General features: G+C 32.1%; 1 protein-coding gene and 1 long non-coding RNA gene across 2 annotated transcripts in view; one reads left to right on the top strand and one right to left on the bottom strand.

The window, feature by feature from the left end:
- LOC139087526 (roundabout homolog 2-like) overlaps positions 1-2020 on the bottom strand; it is a 79483-nt gene extending 77463 nt beyond the window's left edge. The window contains exon 1 of the mRNA XM_070636361.1: positions 1529-2020. Within this exon, the coding sequence (XP_070492462.1) occupies positions 1529-1583 (55 nt within the window). The 5' untranslated portion in view covers positions 1584-2020. The remainder of the gene's footprint in view (positions 1-1528) is intronic.
- Positions 2021-20171: 18151 nt separating this feature from the next.
- On the top strand, positions 20172-23656 carry LOC139087529 (uncharacterized). Its single transcript, XR_011544141.1, has 2 exons — positions 20172-22626; positions 23023-23656. It is a non-coding gene; the product is annotated as an uncharacterized lncRNA (long non-coding RNA).
- The last annotated feature ends 1387 nt before the right edge of the window (positions 23657-25043 follow it).

Raw genomic sequence — 25043 nt, 5'->3', positions numbered from 1 at the left:
AATGAACAAGTTTTTGGATATAAGATAGGGTACGGATATAATGAGAAATGGATGATGACGCATCTTATTAGTCGAAGTTAGTCGGTTAGTGAATTTTTTTGGAAATTGGGTTATGGGTTAATGCAAAAGGATTCTCGGATGAGAAAACTTTTGATTAATTGAGTTAGGTGTGTGATTTAGAATTGGGATGTTGAAGATGATATGAGATGGATGTAATATGTGAGGATTGATGATATAGTTTGTGATTCATCTCCGAGAAATACAACTTAAAGAAGAACTAGTTTAAAGACCTGAACAGTCTCTGATACAGAATTTTTTATTTGATTGCTGCATTTCGGTCAGAGTTAGAAGGACTTCATTGGAGTTAGGATCCCCATAGTTCTATAAACTCTTATTTAGTGTCCTAACTCCTTATAAACAAATATATAAGCCCAACATAGCCTCAAAATGTTCCGATTTTTCAAGAAGTCAAAAACTCCATACATTTGACTAATCATTTGAATATTAAGACTCAAAATAGTCCAAAAGAACCCCAATAGTGCGTCCCGATTTTTTCAAAAAGGGTCCTGATATTTTGCGAAATCCTCTGGCTACTCTATCATAGGGTAGTGTGTCTACTTATGTTGAGATCAAATACATGAGTAGATGTAAAACAAGTGACTTTGATTTTGCCAACATTATGAGACGTATCCAGATGTGGAAAGAGTCAAACCTCCTTGATTCCTAATTTTTCATGCATTTGTCTTCATCATAATCAAGCATGACACCAGCTCCATTTGAAATCATTTTTGCCGACAAGTTAAAAACCAAAATCCTTGTAAAATCGTTACGACATGGCATGGTTTGAAATTCACACCATATAGGTATCAATAAGTTAAACCAATATGGAGCCAGGACAATTAACACGCTTATTAATGTGTGAAGTATGGAAAATTACATTTTGGCTACTCAATTGTCAAACACTAACTTGAATTAGTGTCACTAACCTAAATGATTATACTCAATAGTGTACTAAATCAATACAATTGAGTATACTCAATTTTGAAAGCATAATCATGAGTTTCTTGTCTGTTTGGGTTGGTTTACTAAGTTCTGGGGCACTGAGATAGAATGATGGACCGGATGGAAGGTTTGTATCGTCCGGATGAAGGAAGATGGAAGCGGATGAATAATTGTTATTGACCAGATGAAAGCGGATGATGAGTGACAATGCCTTGTCCATATTCATGTACTTTTCGGTATCAATCTTCATTTTCACACCATATCAACCTTTTCTTACGAAATTAATCATCAAAAACCTTCATTCATACTTAAAACTTATCATAAAATTGCAACAGCATGACTCACTCAAGTCAATAAGTTCAATGTTAATCAAAACCTTTTAATTTATAGTCGATAAGACTCGCTCGGTAATAAAAAAATTGAAGTTGAAAACAAATCATAAAAAAAATCCGTTGGAGTACAAAAAGCAGAGTCTAGATTGGGTGTGTTCATATCATGTTGAGATTTATTCAGTTTTTTAACTTACCTAACGCACTACCGAGCAGTGTAATAATGACTATCAATACAATATCCAATTTCATTTTATTGCTTTTTTTGCTTCTTATTTCTTTCAAGTTTCTTTCAATGTATTTCCTCGACTTTAGTCAGAATCATCACATAAGGGCAATAAATTTAATTTTTAAATAATTCTTCATGCTTATGCTTATCATGACGTCCATATGCCAAGGACATTCCTTTATCTTTATCACTTTTAGCGACATTATGTCCATGTCTAGTTTTTAGTTCAATTTAACGTTTAAATGATGCATTTTATGATTTGTTCTGTCCCTTATTCCTTCATTCCTTATATTCTGACTTTAAAAACACGTTGACTACACTGCACGCTTATTACACACAACAAATGTTTCACTCTAAATATCATGAATCACATTATTAACAGAGAAAAAAAAAGGTTCAAGGATCTCCAAATGGAATAAGTTTTATTTTAATGCCTTTTTCTGTTCTTCTTCTTGCTGTTATTCTTGTTTATCTTACGACAATTTTCTATTTCTATTTTTAAGCTGGTATTGTTGTACGGCTGTTAAAGATATGAAAATTATACTGTTGGATATATATCTGGAAATAGAAAAAGAGAGAATAATGTTGGGTTGATTTAATTAATTTGATTCATGAAGGACATATTTAAGGTTTGGGACAATTTTTAGAGCAGAAATAAAGGCTTTAAAATTTGGTGAGGGAATGATGATGATGAGGGATTTCAAGGTGAATATTTAAATATTTTAAAATTCATAAGCAAAAGTGATTGTTTTAAGTGTTTTCATTCATAATTATATTTTAGATTTTAATATGAGACTTGATTCTTCTGGAATGGGATTTAAAGGAGGATGTTGATAGTATTTTCGACAAATAGTTTATGACATGCTTGAATGACTTATTTGCCTTCAGACAAGCTTCACAGTATCACCTAGGGACCAACATGTCAGACAAACATCACAGTATCATCTAAGGTACAACATGTTTCTGTGATTTTTGTTGTTTACTGGACAATTCTGTCCTAATAATTTGGAAATTAAGTCGCATAATTTTGGAACTAAAACCCTCTTGGAACAGGAAAATTACATAAATTTCAAGTTAATATTTGGAATAGGTAATTTGCAAGCGGTAACTAGCGATAGAGCTAGCTTCAGACGCTAACTGAGCGAGGCTATGGATTACACTTGATCCATACAGTCAGGGAAGTAAGTAAGTAAGACAAGTTTATAACTAGCCGTCTTGAAAAGACAAGTTGGTTAATCGATCCGAAATCCATCAACAGGTCATCGAGGATTCCTAATTGATGACGGATTTGGTTTAAATCGAACATGGTAAAACATGGTAGTAAACTCTGGAACTATCTCTTGAAAGGAAGCTATCGAATTAGACAGTATTGCATTTGGTATTAGTAATTAGCAGACGGGAGCCAACGATGGAGCCAACTTTAGAAAGTAAGTAAGTAAAATGGTAGTAAACTCGGTTGTTTAAATCTAGAACCATTCCAGAGCCACGCTGACCTGGTACCGTATTTCCAATTGATTAACTAATTTGTGACATCCGAGTGTAGGATCGATTAATCATAGATTGTTCGACACGAGAACTAATTGAATTTCACTTTATATTGTTAATATTTTTAACCATGTTCCTAAAACTTTTAATATCTACAAAATTTCATCGAATTTTTCGGTCAAACTTCCCCGTACAAGATTTCATCCTTAATCCAATAACTCACAACAATCTCAAGGACAATATCAGTCCACCTCAAACAAACATTCTTCATTCCTTTCCAAATAAAAATACTATTTTTTTTATTATCACCAATAGAAATCATCTGCTGCCCCGCACCGACGATAGAAATTGAAATAATTTTTAAGATACCCGGAATGCTAAATAAAATTAATAGTTTTATTGGTTTTAAACACGAGACAGCTGGAAATCTATTAATTTTCATATCTGCATTTTTATGGTCCCTCGAAAAAAAAATTTAACGAACTAGAGAAAAAGGAAGAACAAGAAGAATAAGAACGTGTGTGCTTCTCGACAGTTAAAAAAAATAAATGAAGAAATAAATAAATTTCACAACTTTGGTGTTCCTCGATTGTGAGTAGAGTAAGTTTTTTTGGACTGTCGGTGGATGTAAGTGAGAAAAAGAGATAGGAAAAAATAATTTATTAGAAAGGTATTCCAGCTTATATCTACATCATACACCCATATTAGACAATATATTGCTGTCTATCCTTTATTAATATTATTTCATTCATCTTCATCCATATATGCAGTACTAATAGAATATTTTCGAATTTACTGTGGATAGTGGTTCTCGATGAAATAGTTTTTTGGATGAGGAATTAACATAATTGATGGAGATTTGGAATTAGTTTTGTTTTTTAATAGATTGATTGAGATTTGTATGGAATTGAGACTTAAATTGCATAATGAACACAAATCTGGGTGAAAATCGTACATTCTGAAGAAATTTGCATTTAAAGCGCATAATCCGAGCGAGTTGAATGCGCACAATACTCTTGAATAAAGGCTACAATGACACTATCTAAATGAATTTATACGAAACGCGCATAATCTTCACAAATTAGAGTCAAAGCGCATTATCTTTACAAATAAGACTTAAAACGCATAATCTACTCAAATTAGTATCAAAACACATAATTCACACAAATTAAAGTCAAATCGTGTAATCTAGATGAACTCGAGTCAAAAACGCACAATCTACAGAAATAACAAATAATCTATTTAATAAAATTGCTCTAAATAGTCTAAACTAAACTAATTAGTTTATTCAAACTATCAAAATTGCTCCAATACCCTCAAAAACGAAAACCAATCAACATCGAACCTCCAAACCTCAATCATTCACCGTCTGGTATTTATATTTGTGTTGGATAATTTCATTAGCATTATAATTAATTAATTTTTTTATTATTCTCTCCTTCTTCCTCGAAAACGTCAAATTTGGATGAACCAAAAAAATCTTCACACTTTTAAGTGGATGAATAAAAAAATTATTCCCTCTAATTTTCAATTCACTCCTCCCGTGTGATCTACACCGACTTCTCATCATCTCAAAAAAGACTGAACTTTTATTCGGCTATTAAAATTCTTGAATGATTTAATTTTCTCAAAATTTCTTTTGTTCTAAAAAGAGGCACATACCGAAAATTTATACATATTGGAAATACATACATAATGAAACCGCCGGTGATGTGATAGACAGGCATGAGAGAATATCAAAAAATAAGGAGGTAAGAGGAAGAGTTGCAGTTGAATGTGAAAAGGATTGAATTTTTAAGGCGCTTTTTTAAAGTGTTTCAAAAATTTATAAATTTTTAAAATTTAACTAAAGAAGTTTGGAATTTAAATTGAAATTAGGGATCGGTTAAGAGCCGTAAGCCTGCATTACCCGCATTTTAGATAAGTAGCTCTTCAGTTTTGAGCTGAATCTTGCCCGAACAGGCGTAAAGCATGCTTTCATGGTGCAGAAAGACTACTAAGGGTACCTAAAAGCGGATGGTTCGGCCAAGAGCCGCAGACCTGTATTTCCTCCATTTAAAATGCGCAAGTATGCAATTTTGGATTGTTCCCTATAATAAAAAGCAATTACCATTATTTTACGTCACTGAGATGTCTCTTTGCTCTTTATAACCCTGTTAGGGTTATTCATTACTCGTCTAAGGTTACAAACCTGCGTTTTTTGTCTGCAAGCCTGACATTTTGAACTAAGGTAATTCTAATCAATTCAATAATTTGAAGCATTTTTCGTAATTTTATCCAAAATCTAATTCAGTAATTCTCACCCAATTTTCATACATTACAAATTAAAAATCTAAAATTACAGACAAACCGCAGCTGAATAGTTCCTCACCAGCATTCTCATTCTCTATTTTCAAATCAAAAATTTTAAAAAACAAAAAAAGAGCGAATCCAAATAGAAGAAGACAACCGAAGAACCAAAAACAGAGAAGAAAAAGACAAGAAGAAGATCTTGATCGATATTGTAACAAATTTGAAGGAATTCTTTTGTGATGATGATAGAAACATATGAGAACGTAATAGATAAAGATCTCGGGATCGATGATGATGGTTTCTGTTGGACAAAGACTCCTTCTTGAAAAAAATTAATTCAAGAAGAAAAAAAAATTGAATCTCATTTAAAAAAAGTCTTTTTTTTGTGTTACTGCTTCTTTTATTTTCGATTCCTACTCAACCTTTTAAATCACATTTGTGAAGATTCTCATCTTTATTTTTATATAATTTTTTTTTTATTCTTTATTGGCTTATTGGATTCGATTGGAATTGTGAATTATTCTTTTTTTTTTGTTTGACAAAAATAAAAATTGAGGAAGAAATAAAAAAAAGTTTGGAAATTTTGTAGGAGTTTGATGTTGATTGGAATGAGTTTTGGGAAGGTTGGAAGTGCATTTCATGATTTTAGCTGAATTTTAATGATTTTTGAGATTTTAATATTTATTTATCAGTGTTATTATCTGAGATTCTTTCTAGTTTAGATGCTGATTAGATAGAATTTAAGTCAGACCTAGATTTTTCAGAGATGTAACTCACTAAGACTATCCAAAAATCAGTTTTAACTATGGATGAAGTTTCTAGCCATATGCTCATTTCTGATTAGGTCTACAAATTGGCTTGCCATAGAGATCAATTGTGATCCATGACATCCCTCACATGTCACCTAAAACCAGCTGTATTGCTAGATACCGTTAGGTTAAACTACAATCTGCTTTAATCTTGACTAGTATCTAGTATATTTAATACTGAGCCTAGACAGGCCTTTCTGGTTAAAATCTAATTTTTGTTCCAAAATAATTCTAAATATTGAAAAACTGGTGGAAATAATCTAAAAATAATAAAATACCAAACTCTGAAAATTTCAAAAGTTTCGACAAGAAGCCCATTGCCGCATTTAGAATTCGTGGAAAGCTGGATATGTCTTTAGATAACTTCTGCCAGTTACTAATTCTCAGTACATTTGCATCGTTGCTCATACAGCAATTGAAAGGCAAAATTCTGGCAATGATCCGCCAAAATATCACTCCAAAATAACCGCTAACTCTCAAACAAACCAGCAAAAAACACAAAATCAAAAAACTCCATCAGCATATCCACCTACACAGCACACTTCACAGAATACAAAAAATTCTATCATAAAAATTATTACAAAACTTCTCATTTCTCATCTGGCCAATTCAAATAATTTTTATTCTTGACATATATTTCATCTCGAAATAAAAATTGGTCAATTAAAATGCTTCTAGATCAACAATCGGCAGTTCCAATAAATTTTATCTTTATTGACACCTCTCGACATTATTTGCATATTTTGCCGTTCATGTAAATTTATTTTCATCTATTTCTTCTCTATTTGAGTCAATTACTACTCTACGTCTACATAAATATTATGTGTGGTGAGCGGAGGAAGAAGGAATAACACAAAAAAAGTAGAAGAATGAAGCACACGCGGTGTAAGAATCAACAAACCGCGACGCTTTTAGAGTAAAGTGAAAATAAAGTTAAAAATATTTAAATTGATATCATAAATAATCCTAAACAGTGATTTCAATTTAAATAGAAGAAAATTTCACATAACTTCTCTCTTTCGCTCTCTCCCATTTGCCATCCATAATGACGATAATGGATTTTGAGTGTCGAATTGTATGGGAGAGTTGGCGCGCATTTATTGATAAAGAAGTTCGTTTGTTATGAAGCTATTTAGAGTTCGACGAACACGTCCGGAAACAAGGAAGATAAATTCAAATTACAACTTTTAAGACAAATAAAATGAAGACTTTTTTGGAGGGGAATAATAATAAGTTTGAGAATTAAGTACGGAAGCACTTTAGTTTTTTGAAAAATTGAGAGCAATAAAAATTATGAATGCATTAATGTTTTTAATAAATTGATAAAATTGTTTATAAAAAAGTTAGGAATTTATACAATTGATGTTAAAAGGCATATTAGTCGTTGGTATAAGGAGAATTTTGTGACTGACTTGAATCCTTTATTCTTCATTTACCCCAATAGCCTAAAATGCAGACCTTCGTGACCTAGACTCTAACTTGGTATCAAGGCATTGACATCATTCATCCGGCCCATAAAAATCTTTCATCCAGATGAAACATGTGTCAATGCCTTGTTTTGTCTTGCATTCGATTTAAATTGAGTCTGGCGTAAATTTGGTTTGAATTCAGGCAAAATTACAGAGTCAAGTCTGTCTGGTGTCGAATTTTGGATTGATTAATTGACTTGTGCTGTTCATGATCGCTTAAAATTCAATTTTAAAGACACCAGATAGTTCAACTGGGACATAACTCAGAGATCCGATGGTGAAATCTTTGGAAATCAAACTCAAACTCGAACAGCATAACTTTATCGCTAGGGTGCCGCTTTTTTCTCATTTTGACGGAAAGACGTGAAATTGCTAAAGTCATTGCAATGATAAACTTGTCTCAAATTAGCTTAAAACACATTAGTTTATGATATGCTCTAAAGCAGTTGTGGGCAACCTTACAGTTTTCACGGCACTCCTTGATAGTAAACCTCGACCGAAAACGCATACGACATTCAGTTCATGACAATTTCAAACATTTATTGCGACACAATTGAGTGCAGCTTCTCACAGATTCATCATTATTGCTCTATAGTAACTTCTACTTGTCTGCTGTACAAAATTTCCAGGTAATTAGACTATAAATGGATTATTTAGAAACCACAAGATATTTTAAACCTTTTAAGTTACATTTTAAACCCTTCCTACAGTAAACGAATGGTTTGCTGCTAATTTTATCAAAATTCATCCAAACCTTCATTCAAAATTCATAATAAGCTAGATATCATCCATTCTAGTTCTCATACAAATCATCTACCGTCATAAAACCTTCACAAATTCCAGTCGAGAATTCTTAATAAGTTTCATAATTTTCAACATCATCTCAAGACTGTTTACCCTCTATGCAACCTGTACAAACTTTAAGAAACACTCAGGTCGCTCATCAATTTTTCAGAAATGTTTAGTACATCATCTCAGATCAGAAACAAAAGCAAACAGAACGCGTTGACTAAAACCTTCACTTTTTTTTATCAGAATAATGCATTACAAAAACAACAAAAAAGTCAAGAAATTCTTCTTTAAACATTTCGTGACAACAACAAAAAGTGTAAAAGAAATAAAATAAAAATTATTGTCATCGTAAATATATTTAAAGTTAGTAGAAAATGAGTAGAAAAAATATATTTATTTTAAAGTGCAAGACACTTTTATGCATCGCTGTTAAGTTGATGACTATAAGACACATTCAATTGCACTTTGCGACGACGAAGCATCTCGCTAAACTGTCAACTTTTTGTGCATTGTTATTTATACACTTCACAATATTTTTTTTTTATTCCACTTCTATTTGCTCTTCTTATTCACTTTTTTTTGTTGTTGTGAAGGAATGAGTGTATAGAGAGTCTGTTGTTATATAGCATTAGAATGGATGATGTTAATCGGCTGTGCATTTTTTTTAATTTTCGTGTGTGAGGCAGAACACAATTAACGAAAATAAGAGAAGATTTTCTTCTTATTTTTGTGTTTTTTTATTAATAGACGATTTGCGGCGCACACAAGATTTTTTGCTTAATGCAGGAAAATATTTTGATCTGAGTTTTGGCTTTGGGGATGTTTTGGGTTATGAGGGGGTTTTTGAGAATTTAGTTTGATGATTTCTGAGGGTAAGGCCTTCGATTGAGAGCACATAGTGAAATTATTGACAATTTTGATAGCAGCGTCATCAAATGAGCTGTTCCGGAAGGTACAAGGCTGAAAAAGACCCCAAAATCCGACCCTAGACCAGCATGACTCTGCCTTTAGGTCTAGTTCGTTGGAATACACCCTTAGACTAGACTCAAGTCGGCCTATTCGACTAGACTCTAGTCGACCTGATAGACTAGGCTCTAATCAGTGTCCTGCCCAAATTTATTCAGCCCCCATCCCAAAAAATACGCTCCCAACACCAAAACCCTCAAAATCTCTTCAACTTCATAACAATTTATGCCTTTCTATTTCTCTCACACATCTCCCCATCCATCTCACTCCCTCACTTAATTTTGCTAATTTTCTGTATCAAATAAATTACACATTTGAGACACATTTGAGTTTCTATTGAGGCTTCTCGTGTCACTCTTTTTGTCTTACGTCGTTTGTTTTTTGATTGTTTGAAATTTCGCGTAACAGAAAATAAAAATTGAGAGTTTTTTGTTTGCGTTTGAACGATTTATAGACGGGTGTGAATGAACGATTAAGGATTTGTTTGATGTTTAATAATGAATTTGTTTGCTTGTGAGTCAGACGGTGTTGATTGAGTGGGATCTTGAGAGGATTTTTTGGTATTTATGGGGGATATAAATGTTTGGGGAAATTGGTTAGATGAATGATTTTTGGTAATTAAATTGACTGCTGATGTAGATACGAGGTTTTTAGATCTTCTGATTTAAACTTCTGAAAAATCACTGAACTGATAATTTGAGTCAAATTCTTTAAGTAACACAACATGCTCGCTAGGGCACTAACAATGTCGCCAAATCAACGGCAAGACGGCAGATTTTGATTCATTTTATAGCAAAAAATGAGGGTCGCTGCATTGTGTCAATTGGCTTTAGTGCCAATTTTTATGACCCACACTGATGCTGGGTTCTATCGTTGACTACAGCTTACCAATTTCCAATATAAAGTGTCTTGAAAGTAATCCGTTGATAGAGACAGTGGAGCACTTGGTATTGGTAGTAATTGGCAAAAGACAGCCAGCGAAAGAGCCAGTTTTAGACGATAACTGAGGATCAGAACTGGTTTGTACAAAGTAAGCAAGTACGGTCCAAGCCTGACCTCTACCCTCTATCACCTCATTTTCTTACATTTTAAAAGAAATTCTTAATTTTTTAACATTTTTAATCCGACAAAAATTGCTAAATTATTCAAAACATCTCCGAATAATCAGCAAAATATCCAACAATAATCACCATTTAAGCAGGTGTCAATGTACTAATACCCCGACTCAGAATTTCAATTTCATGATAAAAGAAATTATCAAAAATATTTAAAAATAACTCTTGATTCAGCAAAAAAAAAATTTTGTTTTCTCCCCATAAAGTCACTAAAGACCGCTAATACCTTTAAAACTAACGACAACTCACAAGAAGAAGCAACCAACTCGTTAGCGATAAATTATTCTTCATCGTACATTTCTCTTCTTCCACGGCAGCGAAGTAAAAAAATAAAATAAAATAAAAATTCTACAAATTTAAAAATTCTTTCAAACACTCAATAATTTATATCTGAGAAAATACCGCTAAAAATCGTGATACGTCCACAACCAGCAGACTTTTTGGTCAGCAGAGATAATTAAATTAATCCCATTAAGCACACTCATTTGAATTCATTACAATATTTCAATTCTGTTGTTTCTCGACTCAATTTTTTTTGTCTGTTTTGATTTTAATATTCACACATATCGAATATCACAAAAGGTACGATGTGGAGACAACAGCTACATAGTCGGAAATACAGTCTTTTGGGAAACTCAATTTTAATCTAATTTACGTTTGATTTGTGAGTTTTGAAATGATGTTGGCACTTGATTTGTGTGTTTTGGGGATATTTAAGATTAATTTTCAATGAAATGTGAAATTTTTAATTTTTTTTTGGCTTAATTGGAGGTGGTTGGGTCATAAAATTTGGGGATTATTAGTGTCAGGAATTATTTTTTTGAGGTTATGTTTTGGACATTAATTTAGGAGTGGATTTGTGGAAATTTTGCAAGATTTGGAAATTAAAAACTTAAATTTTACCTTTAAAAAAATTCAATTTTTATTTAAAAATTCTCACAATTTTCACAAAAAATTAATTCAAATTTTTTAAACAAGTTTTTTAAAAATTTCAGATTTTAAAAATTTTTTCACAACTTAAAACATTATTTTTGCATATAAAAAAACTAGGAAATAAATATTCTTTCATCACATAAAAATGTACGTAAAAATTTCTCGAATATCCGTTCGCGTGCTAACTGGCAACTGGATGAAAAGGATTACATCGTAACGACATCAACGTCCGCGATAAAACTAAATTCAGAAATTGCATGCGATGTGAAAATTGAATCACAGACAGATTTTATTTCTTCTGTTGTTCAGTTTCCCTCTACTGTGATTCGGGCTGATTATTAAGAGAATGAATTTTTTATGTTGAGTGAAATAAAAAAATATAATCGTTCGTTGAATGTTGGAATGGATTGGTAAATGGGATAGAAATTGAGAGAAAATTTAAATGAGAGGACTTTTTTGTGTGAGAGAAAATTATGGTTTGTTTTGAAACATTGTGTAACAATGAGTAACGAATTATTGGATGTTTTTGGAGGTAAAATGCAGTTTTGAATGTTTTGATGCAGTTTTCGATGTTTTGATGCAATTTTTTGATGTTTTAATGTTGTTTGTAGTATTTTATGAGATTTTGGAATGTTCTGATACATATTTGAATGTTTTATTGACCAATTTATCATTTAAGCATTGATATTTTATGTTCATGTCTTTAATAATCTCAAATATGTATAAAATATGCATAGTTGAAATGGCTCTGAGGAGAAACTAGTTCTTTTTCGAATCGTGTGTGGTGGAAACACTGCTGACAGCTTTCCTTTGTAGACTGCACACTACAAACTGCGAACCACTGACTTATTATCTCAAATATTTACAAAATATCCAAAGTCTAAGTGATTCAGTGATGGAACTTGGCCTTTTTTGGATCATATGTGATGGGAACACGACTTATAGGCTTATTTTGCAGACTCAAGGCAGTATTTTTATCCAATGAGTGGTTTAGATCCCATTAAAAGCTATTGGTCTACTGAGTGCAGAGGTCTAATGCAGCCTCACTTTTTAAGCATTATTAGCAATTATTAGCAACGAAATCAAAGTCAACAAGCAATCCCATGTAACCAAAATGTTCCATACGCATTACATTAACGTTCCTAAAGAATATCAAGTTAATGCATACTGATCATTTTGGTTACATGGGTTAATTTGAGCAATTTGCTATCATTTATTACCCCCTATATCCTTCTACATAATATTCAGAGCTATGAATCACAAATTGTTTATATAAAACTCCAATACTCTCTCACAGGTGAACCCCCTGCAAATATTATTATTTAAAAATCGAAAATTTACGACCAAACATAAACCAAACAATCCCATGACTGTCTTTAACTTCATTTTTTTTCTCAAAATATATGTAATCTCTCATGCCTTGAATGTTTTCTTTATTTCATAAACAAAACAAATTTATTCATCTAATTAACGCCCTATAGCCCTCGAGATAATCCATTAATTAACAAACAAATCCATTTTGTCAATCCTTAATAATCATAATTAAAGACACACTAATGAGATCATATAGAAGAAATTCTATCCAAACAAAAATATTCTCATCGACCTCATGCAAAGTCAAAATAACAAATATCCAAGCATGTTTGAGACAAAAAAAAATAAGAATTTATTGCATTTTGACTTCTGTGCGACACAAACTGCTTCTTTAACTGCCTACAAAGTGATTAAGATAAATGAAAAAAAATTTTTTATTTTCTTGAGTATTTGTTGATAGTTTCATTTAACTAAAATAGCCATTGCATATTGTATATGTCATATAAATTTTTATTCGCAAATAATAGTTTTATGGCCGATTCATTATCTCATGCAGAGAAAAAATGAGGAACAAGAAGAATTGAGAAGGGAAATAAATCGACGTGCTATAAAAAAGCGCAGTAAAAAAAATCTTTTGCTACGGTTGAGTTAGAAATTTATTCTTTGCCGAATTTATTTTTATAGCCGGCATTCAGTTTTTAGAACAGAGGAAGGAAATTAGACATAATTGGAATTGATGGAGATGATGAAAGAACTGAGCGCAGTTTTGGGTGAGTTTTTTATTGGGTGATAAACTTTGTTTTTTCGAGAATAATCAACTCTGTGGAGGTTTAACGTTTAATCTGTTCAGTTTGAAGGATGCTTAGCATAAAGACTGGTTTAGTTATGTTCAACTCGAATTACGATCAGCTTTAATGATTTACGGTTTGTAAAATGCCTAGCTTGAAGAACGCTCAGATTTGACGACGCAATGTCAGAAGTAAACACAGCTTAAATGAAGTATAGCCTGAATGACGCTTAGCTTTATTAATACATAGCCCGAATAATGCTCAGATTGAACGATGCTCAGTCCAAAGAACGCTTAGCTTGAATATTGCACAACTTGAAGAACATTCAGCATGAATGATGCATGCCTTGAAGTACGCTTAGCTGTAATAATGCATAGCTTAAAGTACGTTCAGCCTGAAGAACGCTCAACTTAAAGATTGCACAACTTGAAGAACGCTTAGGGTTAATGATGCACAGTCTGAAAAATACTCAGCTTTAATAGTATATTGTCTGAATGCTAAAAAACGTTTAGCTTGAAGAATACTCAGCTTGAATGATGCACAGTTTAAAGAATGCTACGCTTTAATGAAGCTCAGCCTTAATAACATTCAAATTCAATGATGCAAATCCTGAAGAACGTTTAGCTTGTATGTTGTACAGCCCGAAGAACTCTCAGACTGAATGTTGCATAACCTGAACACCGCTCAGCTTTAAATGCATAGTCTGAAGAACGCTCAGCTTTAGGAATGCGTTCTTATAAAGTACGCTTAGCTTGAATTTTGCACAAAATTAAGAACGTTTTGCTTTAATAAATTACTGCATGAAGAACTCTAAGCTTTAGTCAAGCATAGCCAGAAGAACGCTTAGCTCTAATGATGCACAGCCTGAATGACTACCAGTTTGAAGAAAGCCAAGCGCTAATGATGCACAGTCTGAATAATGCTTAGCATAAATGTTGCCTGAAAAACGCTCAGCTTTGATGTTGCATAGCCTGAAGAACATTCACCTTGAAGTAAGCACAGCCTGAAAAACGCTCATATAGATTGCACAGTCTCAAGAACATTCAGCTTAAATGAAGCACAACCTGAATAACGCTCAGCTTACCTTGTTTTGAGTTGCTGCAAATATATTGTCAATCAGACAAAATACAACAACTTCCACCCATTTCCCATGCCAAAAATAATTCTGTGCGTAAAAAATGATAATCACAAAAGAAAGAAAGAAAAGATTTTAAAGTCGAGAGCACATCGTGTCATCTCCAATTTAATAATTTTTTTTATGAATGATGATGACGATAATAATAACAATATTTTTTTATTTTTCATCTCCTTCGTTGTATTCAAACATAATAAATGATTGTGCTTCTACATTCCAGATGCAGCTACAACAGTATACCTCCCCTTTTTCTTCTATTATTCACTACTTTTTTTTCAATATTAAGCGTAAACATAAAAACATTTTTTTTGTCTTGTTTCCATCAATTCATTGAAGAATATGGGAGATGAATTCAATGCAAGGGACATTTTAACCACTTTGTTTGTAGACAATTGCATTGTTGACTCGATCTCGTACTTTTTTGTCTATTTTTAATTTAATATTATGTCTATAATTTTTATTGTATTTTTATAGCTTCGAAGATGTAAGAAGAAGGAAGATGCACCTTTATGAGATGATATATGCTTTTGCAACAAAATACTGCACACATGAAGATTCTTTATGTGTCACGAATCACTGACTTTTTAATGAAAAGGCTCTTGATGTTAAATCCCACAGAAAATTTATGCATTTTTATAAAATAAAAGTTTCGTAAGAAGAAATTTTTTTGTGAGATGAGTGAGTTGGAAGTGTGAATTTTGTGGTTTTTAAGGAACTTGAGCGCTTTTGCTGTATTGTCCTGATTAAGATAATCTTGGGACTATAGGATATCAAACCTACTAACAAATTATATATTATTTTATTTTATTTATCATCCTTCATATCACTGGATTGTGATCCATGACCTTCTTCAGATAGCGGTCAAAGCTGGCTCTTTTGCTGACTACCGCCTGCCAATTTCAAATTAATACTAGCCGAAACCAGATTAATTTAGCAACGTTTTCGAAAAGGAGGGTCGATATTGTCTGGAAATTCAAATGATACACATCTTCTAGACTATTCACATATTCGCCAGACTGTCCTTCACTTGATTGACGATACAGGATATTCTCATCATTCCCAACTAACAAAAGATTTTAACGGATAGACTCAGCTTTGGCCATTCCCTAAATACTGTCCGTATGTCTGTGCCATCAGCAGCACATTCATTAGTATGCCTGAATGTCTGGGATTGGTTACCTCACCGGATTACTATCTAAATTCCACTAATCTTTTACTGTCGATTAATGTCAGTCTGTCCAGATGTTTATCTATCAGTCTACTTATATCCACACTATAGCCAGTACTGGGTCCTATATAAAAATATATTTCACAACAGATATTTACCAAAATCCAAATTATTTCCGTTCAAAATGCCATACTACTGACTACATCTGATGCATACCAGCCTCTCCTGCTTACCTCATCAACAAATTGACTCAGACACCAGAAACATTTAAAAAATCTTCATTCTTATGCAAAAAAAAATCCACTTACAATGTGAACATTCTTTCCTCGTCTTTCTTTTGTGTCGTTTTCTCATAAAGCGAAATAAAATAAAAAAGAGAGACTGATGTGCCTTAGAAATTCACAGATGCATTTCATGACAATAATATATGTCAAGTTAATAATTTGTGAAGTGTTAATGAACATGATGCACAGCAGTTGTAAACACATCACAAGGAATATGAACTTTTATTCTTTAAATGCATGCGAGACTTAAAATGTGTTTCTCATTCCTATATGCAGTATGCAATGTGGATGCCATCAAAAAAAATCATTTCTTCTTTTGTCGCACATTTTAAAAAAATGTTATTCATATGTGTTGTGTACCGTCGAGACGTGAATTAGTTGTGTTATTAATTGGGTGGTCACAAGACATATACACACGCACATCTGCGACCAGAAGAATAAGAAATATTATTTTTTGATGATCTCTCATGTTCGTCGTTAAATATTCTCATTTTTTATAGTCATAAAATAATTTCATATTAATTTATCACATTAATTAAACAACAAAAAAAGAATCAAAATCAAGTGTGAGTGAAATAAATTTTTCAGACTAATCCGTTGGACATTTAATCCAGAAAATGATTTGTTGGATGAAGATAGATTTATGACGGTTGATCAACGATGTGAAGGAATATAAAATGAGAAATCTCGGTGGGCATTTAAATGCGGATAGATTTGAACTGATTTGAATGATTTACGAATTTTAAATTTTGCGAGAGTTGAACATAAATCTGACTAAATATAGACATGTTGTCTTTTTAATGAGAGTTTTGTATGTTTTTGCATCTTAGATTATTTATTGAGGTATTTTGTTAACATGTTTCGTGTTCTTATCTTTATCTGTTGTAAGAACTGCTTACTTTCATAATTTTTATTAATTAAAGGAATTTTGTAGTCAATAGTTTGGGTCAGAATTGGTTAAAAAGTAATATATGTTCAATAATTTGGGTCTGAATGGCTTAAAAAGTAGTTCATATTCAATATTTGATTTCATTTTACCAAGATTTTGCTTTATAAATGCAGAAAACTCTAAAATGTTGTATAACGGTCATTTTTAATTTGAATATTTTGATGTAAAGTTTTGCATCAATTGAAGCGGAATTATTTTCTATTGTTTTGCAAAAAAAGCGTGTAAAATTAAATTAAAGTAGTAAATTCAAGTGTTTTAGTGATATTAAATGGAATTGAACAGTCTAAAAGCAGCATAAGACTCGTTTTGACCTCCAGAAAGCCAATTAAGTTCAAAAATCAAAAAACAAATCCAAATTCCCAAGAATTCAAGTAAGTTTCTATATTAAAAACTCCAAAACTCAACTTTCTCTAGTTAAACATTCATTCAATCTGTTCCTGATTGCTAAATCTCATAAACTTCCTCACATTCATCAACCATATTCATCAAAAGCACCCACTCAGTAAATTTTCTTCACATCCACATACATTAAAATAAGCTTTGTTTACATCTACCTCAAGTACATCTTCAACTTCCTCAAACTCATTTTGAATAAAAATATTTCGCATGAACTGCTTTTAACATGACAACGATGACAAAGAAGAAGCAAAGAAAGGCACTTATGACGAGATCAATCTGTTGCTCCTAAGGAGAGTTAAAACTTCTTTTTTTATAATATTTCTCTTCCTTTTAATAAGAGATAAATAAAAGGCACTTAAGTGCATTCTTAATTAGACGGCAATCATGGCAATCATCGTCATGAAGTTCATTCGTCATCAGGGATGGCTTTTGAGTTGGAATTTTTGCTGTTTTCTTATGGATCGTATGAGGAATTTTGTCAGAACTTTGGTAATTTTTGACAAAATATGAGGATAATCGCTAGCAAATTAGCATATGCTCAATGAGAATCATAAGGTACCAATGAGCATGCTTAGTAGGGCAATGAGTATATGCAAGTATCTTAGGAAATACTTCAAAAGTCTGAATTTGATGTTTTTTTTTGCGAAATACCACCAAGCAAACTCAAACTCAACCACAACCTCTTCTGCCTTTGACACTCAAAATTCTGACAAAATTCCCTCAACATAAATCCCAATTAAATGCCTGCCTGCTCATGTCTAAACTCACAAGAACCTCAAACAAAAGTACGAAAAAAAAAAATTCATGCAGAAAATGAATTTGAAAACCACAAGAACTAAGAAGATTATGAAGACACACATGAAACACTTCAAACATCAAACAACAATGAACAAAATTAAATTCTTTTTCCTTTTTTGCTTATTCTCGTCTTCTTCCGTGTCATTCTCAAGAACCGACCATGCTTTTGTCATTTTTATTAGGTTTGGGATTAAAAAAAAACATGAAATTCTTTCCTGTAATCTCTTTTTAATCTTTCACACATTCAAAAGATGCTGAACAATTTTTTCAGAATGGGATTATGAAATGTTTTGAAAATTCATTGATTGCTGATCGTACTCAATGTGTTTGGAGTCATCGATTGTGGTTTTTTTGTCGGATCGGAAGAAAGGATTATAATTTTGTCGATGCTGAGGATCTTATTTAATTGAATTGTGTCAAGATTATGATGAGTTGATGAGGTTTTGTGAGCAAATTTGATGGTTTACAGATATTGAATTATTTTGAGGTTATGTGTTTTGTGTTTGGAGTTGACAGCAGCTGACTTCTAGAAAATAAACAGGAGTATATGGCTACAAAATGATTGAATGAACATGGGCTACTGGTACATATTACATGTCGACATTCATCTCTGAAATAAAGGTTTTAATCATTCAGTTTGCACAACCAATTACCTTCTCAAGTCAATTTTATCTTCTCTTCCTGAGTACCTGTCTGATATCAGGCGCATTTTATTGCAATTTAGATAAGATAACTGCTTACTTGTTTACAACCTAGTTCCCTAGAAAATACTACAGTCAAACTGATCTTATCTTACATCCACTGGTAAAAAGTAAACAACTTGTATGTGAATCATTGTGTAGTGTCATCATTGGCTATTTTTTAAATGATGTCTCAAGAAAATTAGGATTTTAATGATCTCACTATTTTAATGGCAAGGTTAAAGCGCTTAGAGGTTAAGTGCCGTTCACTTATTACATTACCAAGAAAGAGGTAAATCTGATCAGAAATTTCAAGAATTAAAAAAAAAAAATCGATTTTCTGTAACGTAACAAGTGAACGGTCCCTTATAAGAAAATATTACAACAAGTTTCTATCGTGCTCTAACAGTCAAATAGTATGCTCTTAAGAGCTTGTATTATTCAAATATACTAGTTGAGGATGTTCATGAGCATTTAATTCACCTTACTCTGCTCTACTAGTGATAGACCCTCAAGTATGACATCACATATCCTCTCTTCATTTACGAATAGTACAGGGCTTAGCCGCAAATAACGTTCCATTTTTTTTCAAAATTTCAACGGAAAAAAATAATTTTTTTCAAAAACAGAATACTAATTATGTTAATTAAACTAATTTAAAGCATGATTTGCTTCCGTAGAGTAATCTAATCTTAAAAAGGAACATAAAATATTTATGCTCCCACAATTTAAATCATAATAAACACATAAATTTAGCGATTTTTATTAATTTTTCTGAAAATTTTTAAAAAATGGAACAAAAATTCACACTCAGTAATTGAGATATTTTTTGAATTTTTGCATTAATTAAAGCACTAATCATAGCAAATTATATGCCAAAATGTTGGTTTTATGAATTTCTACAATTATAACTATCAAAAGTTATCCTAAAAAGTCCAACTAAGGAGAAAAATGCCTTTAACTTCAAATTACTGAGTGTGAATTTCTAAACGGCCATGCCCTACAATATTATGAATTTCAACTACTTATTGTTAGTAAGACGTCATTAGTGTACAACCTCCAAGTATTTCCCCGAAAACCTCGAGTGTTGCAAGATGAGGTAATGATTTGTGTTGTTTTAAGTGTGAGATGTTATTCATTTGTAGTTTTATTATTTAAACTTGAAACGCGCAATAAAAAAGTTGTATAAAAACAAAGACGACAAGACATTTCTTCAATTACTAATAAAACTGTTGGAACGTTAAGTTCTGTATAATTTTTAAAAGAAAAGTGCATCATGAACTCAATATTGATATTTATTCTAATATTTTCTACAATTGTCTGTTTAGTTAATGGACAAAATGAAGTTTTAAACTGTAGATATGTGATAAATTCAGCATTTGGTTACGTTTGTGATTTAACGATCATCAATCCAAGTGGTCTTAACAATTTCAATGGAATAAATGGAACACATTTAGACGGAAAGACAGACATGGATGTTGTTTTTGTCATGTTTTACAAAACTGGATCGAATTCATCAAATTTCCCATCAATAATTTGCCAGAAATTTCCAAATTTAGTGAGAATCCAACTTAATGGTTTTGGACTTCGTGCAATTGATGATTATTCCTTTAGAAACTGTAAAAATGTGCAGTATATCCATCTCCGAAGCAATAAAATCAACCAAATTCATGAAAATTCATTCCAAAATAATCCAGAGTTGATTGAACTGTTTTTGGAAAATAATGAAATAGCAGTGCTGCCTGAAAACCTACTGATGAATCTACACAAACTTAAAGGACTTGATTTTGGCACCAACCGGATTAGTTCCTTACCAGCAACTATTTTCAGTCAATTAATAAGTTTGGATTTTTTGTTTTTAAATGAAAATTTAATTAAGGATCTGCCGGCAAATGTTTTCAGTGGATTAAAAAATATGACAATGATTTATTTATACAGTAACAAACTCGAAGTCATTCATGCTTATCCATTCGGAATGTTGCCAAAATTAAAAGCAGTGAATCTGCATAGTAACCAAATATATGCAATTGATGAGAAGTTTATTGACAACACAAGTGTTAACCTGATCCACATGCTAAATAATATTTGTGCTAATAAACGTATTGAAGATTTACCAACTAGATATGTGTTGAGAGCAGAGCTGAAGGTGTGCTTTGATAATTATAGGAAAACCTTTGGCTTGCCTTTGGCTAAGAATTGGCAACACAAGGAGCTACTATCAAAATTACGTTATTACTTCTAAGTTGAAATCAAAATAAATTACATATTAAGGTGAAATCTAAAATAATGAAATCTAGACACGTTTCGGTCAAAAGTAAGTGCACTTGCATTAAGGGAATCACCAAAATAATTTTAAATTCTACTTAATTATTAATGATTATCAGAGTGTGGTCGTCAAATTCAAGTTTTCGATTTTAGATTTTCGAAAAATTCGAACATTTTTAAAGAGTTCGAATTCCGACTTATTTTAAATTTAAGATTTACGTTACCAAGAAAGTAGAAGCTACGGTAAAAAAATTTTGAAAATCAACAACAATTTTTGAAAAATAAACAACGGTCGTTTTTGAGAAAGCCACACTCTAGTGATTATCTTAATAAATTAATTAATTGGATTGAAATTGAATTAAAGCATTTGATATTTGATAATCTATTCAATATTGTATTACGTCGGGAATCACCAAGATAAACCTTGAAGTGGATAATAAAAATGTATAAAAATCAAATAAAATCAGCTACTTCATTTAGTATTTTAAAAACAAGTGAAAGAGTGACAAAACATTATCATGAAGGTTAACAATCTGTTTCTTGCCCTCGCAATAATTTTCGAAATCGACTCAATTTACGGACAAAATGAAGTTTTGAGATGTGTGTACTCTACGAATCTATTAAATGGATATCGCTGTGATCTCACAATCATTAATCCAAGAGGACTAAACAATTTTACTGCAATTAATGGAACGCATTTGTTTCTAAGGACAGACAGCCATGTTCGATACATAACTAGCTCTTTTGACTCATTCACGACGAATATTCCATGGATAATTTGTGAAAAATTCAGCAATACTACTATTATTGAGCTTTTAGCCATGGGAGTTCAAAGGATTGATGAAGATTCCTTCAAAAACTGCAAAGATCTATCATATTTAGACCTGAAAGATAACAACATCAAGTTTATAGATGAAAATTCATTTAAACAGAACTTTAAGCTAAATTACCTCCTTTTGTGGTTCAACAAAATCTCAGAAATTCCTGATAACATCCTTTCAAGTCAATATATTCTTCTAGTGCTTGACCTCGAGTCTAATCAAATTTCCAATTTAACGGAAAATGTCTTCAAATCATTAATTAGCTTGCGATTCCTGTATTTGGAGAATAATTTGATTGAGGAACTGCCAAAAAATATTTTCTCTGCATTGTTAAATGTATTAACAATTAGAATGGACAACAACAGCCTCAAAATCATCCATGCTGATTCCTTTGGTGTTTTACCAAATTTAAATACTGTAAATTTGGCAAATAATCAAATAGATGCGATTGATGAGCGATTTATTGATAATACAGGAATTACAACACTAAATTTGATTAATAATGAGTGCGCTAATAGCAACATCATCGATGTTACCTTATCTAGACTACTTATGAGGACAATGTTAAGCCAATGTTTTAGAAATTATGAGGATATTAAGCTTGGTGAGTATATTTGAGGTTTTGTGAATGATTGCTGAGTGGACTAAAATAGGTTATGACTAGTTAAAGGCTAGTCTATGTCTAATTTAGTGGTGGGTAACCTGTGTGCCGCGACATATGAATGTAGCGCTAACGTTTTTTGGAAATATCATGAACCGTATGTCGTGTGCGGCTTCGGTTGAGGACTAGTTCTAACGGTGTTATTACGCTTTCTCGCTGTCGGGACCGGGATCGGGATTTCCCGGGATATCCTGATCCCGAAAAATCCCAGGATCTTGAAAATTTTAAAAGTAAAGACGATTAAGAATAGGTGTTATGTCCATTCGGGTATTTTTAAGAGTTTAGTTAGAAATCAGAGCAATTTAAATTTAATTAAGTATTTTACTATATTCTGAACAGCTACTACAACTACCAAAACCACAACTACAGCTACTGTTACTACAACTACAACTTCGTTACTTCCATCTACAACAACATCTACACCATCATCCACAACAGACTCATCTACACCAAATACAACATCATCAACTACGAAGTCATCTACACCACAGACCAATCTATTATCACCAATCATCACAGAATCCACAACAATCGATACAAATCTACCACCAGAATGTGTCACTGGAAATTTAAATGAACGAGTTTGTAATCTTGAAGATGAAAATCAAGCCACAAAAAGCAAAATCGATGTGCTTACTGAAGAAAATCAAGAATTACATTCAAAAATCAACCATCTAACCTCAAAATTTGAGGAAAAAATTGAAAATCTGGAAAGTAAAATTGAAGCTGTCTCGAAGGATAAATGGGAAATTGAGGAGGAATTGAGGAATCAAAATAAAATTCTAATTGCGGCTGTCAGAGAACTTGAAAATCAATTTTTTGAGATTAAAGGATGCTCGTGTGGCTGTCAATAACTGTGGTTGTAAAATTGTTGTTTATTTTAAGGTAGCTGTACGATAAGAACCTGGAAATCCGGGTTATATACTATATATTATCACATTTTTAACTCAATAAAGGGTATCAGTTTATGGAAGTGCTTGAAGTCGACGCGGATTTTTGTATGGAGTCGAGTAGACTTTTCAATACAAAATTCAAGTCGACTTCGACCTCTGCTTTACATTAGTCCATTTTAAAAGCGCAAAACAATGACGCATAACAAAGATCATTATTTTCAGAAAATAAAAACTCAACATGAAAAATGAATTAATCCAGAACATCCCACAAAAACCAGCAAAATACACAAATAATACGCAAATATAAAAATAGTTGCTGTTGCATCAAAAATCACCCTAATTTTTATTTCCATTACCATTTTTACATACCCAAAAAAAATTTCAATTGAATTCGTCTCAATTTACCTCTCATTGTACTATCCTCATATTTGGAACTAAAATAAACTAAGAATTATTATTTTTTTTTTGGCTTTATTTTGTTTGTGTTTAGGACATCAGGTAACGCAAAAAAGGGAGGAAATGTTGAATAAAATTGCATAATGATGAATTTGTTTCTCATTTTTTTTGAGGTTTTATAGTTTTCATGATTGGTATGTTGTGTCAGTATTCGTGGTTTGTATGTAATGTCTGAACAGAGTGTCATCTTGGGTATCGAGCCATATGTAGGCAAATTTACCAATGCAAAATTGGAGCCTCTGTGGTCGAGTGATTAGGCAACAGATTGAATGTAATTTTCACTCATTTTTGAGGACGTTGGTTCTATTCCGACCATAGACAAACCTCTCAAGCATTATATATAATGCTGTCGATATGATATGAATTCGTACAGTGCTCACGATGCCTCACAGGCTAAGATACTGCAGTGGTCATTCTGTACGACGAAATCATGCTTTTTGACTGTTAGAGCCTATCAGGGACATTACAATTTCAGGCTGGGGTAGATCAGATGGTTCAGTAATGCAGTCGGGAGAAAGGAAGCGTCATTTAAAGCATAAATGGATAGTTCTTCAAAATTCACATAATTCAATTAAATATTAATTCACTGAAGCTAAAAGTAGACGCAGCATCTAAAAAATCATCAATTCCATCCCCTATCCCATCACTTTTCACGAACCCAAAATCCTATTTTTATTCTCATTTTTCAAATTTTACACAATAGATCACAAAAACAGCATCAAAACACACACACGAGATGCTCATCGATCGAAAAATAATTAAAAATTATATCCTAAAAATCATAAATGCGTGAATTGAAGCAGCTGCGATTTTTCCCCACAAACAACAACAAAACTCTTCAATGCGTCACGGAATTGAATAGAAAAGACTCATCCATTGCCTGATTGTCATTTAATGATGCGTGGAAAATCAAAATTGGCACTCGAAAATAATTTTTTTTTGCTGATGAAGAACTAACTGTAACTATTTTTTGAGAGTCAGATGCGACTGCACATGACAGAATTGGAAACT

Source organism: Chironomus tepperi, unplaced genomic scaffold (assembly GCF_022539635.2).
Source record: "Chironomus tepperi strain 1889 unplaced genomic scaffold, CSIRO-AGI_Ctep_v1 contig_124, whole genome shotgun sequence".
NCBI lineage: Eukaryota > Metazoa > Arthropoda > Insecta > Diptera > Chironomidae > Chironomus > Chironomus tepperi.
Note: the sequence above shows the minus strand (reverse complement) of the source record. Positions and strands in the feature narration are given on the sequence as shown.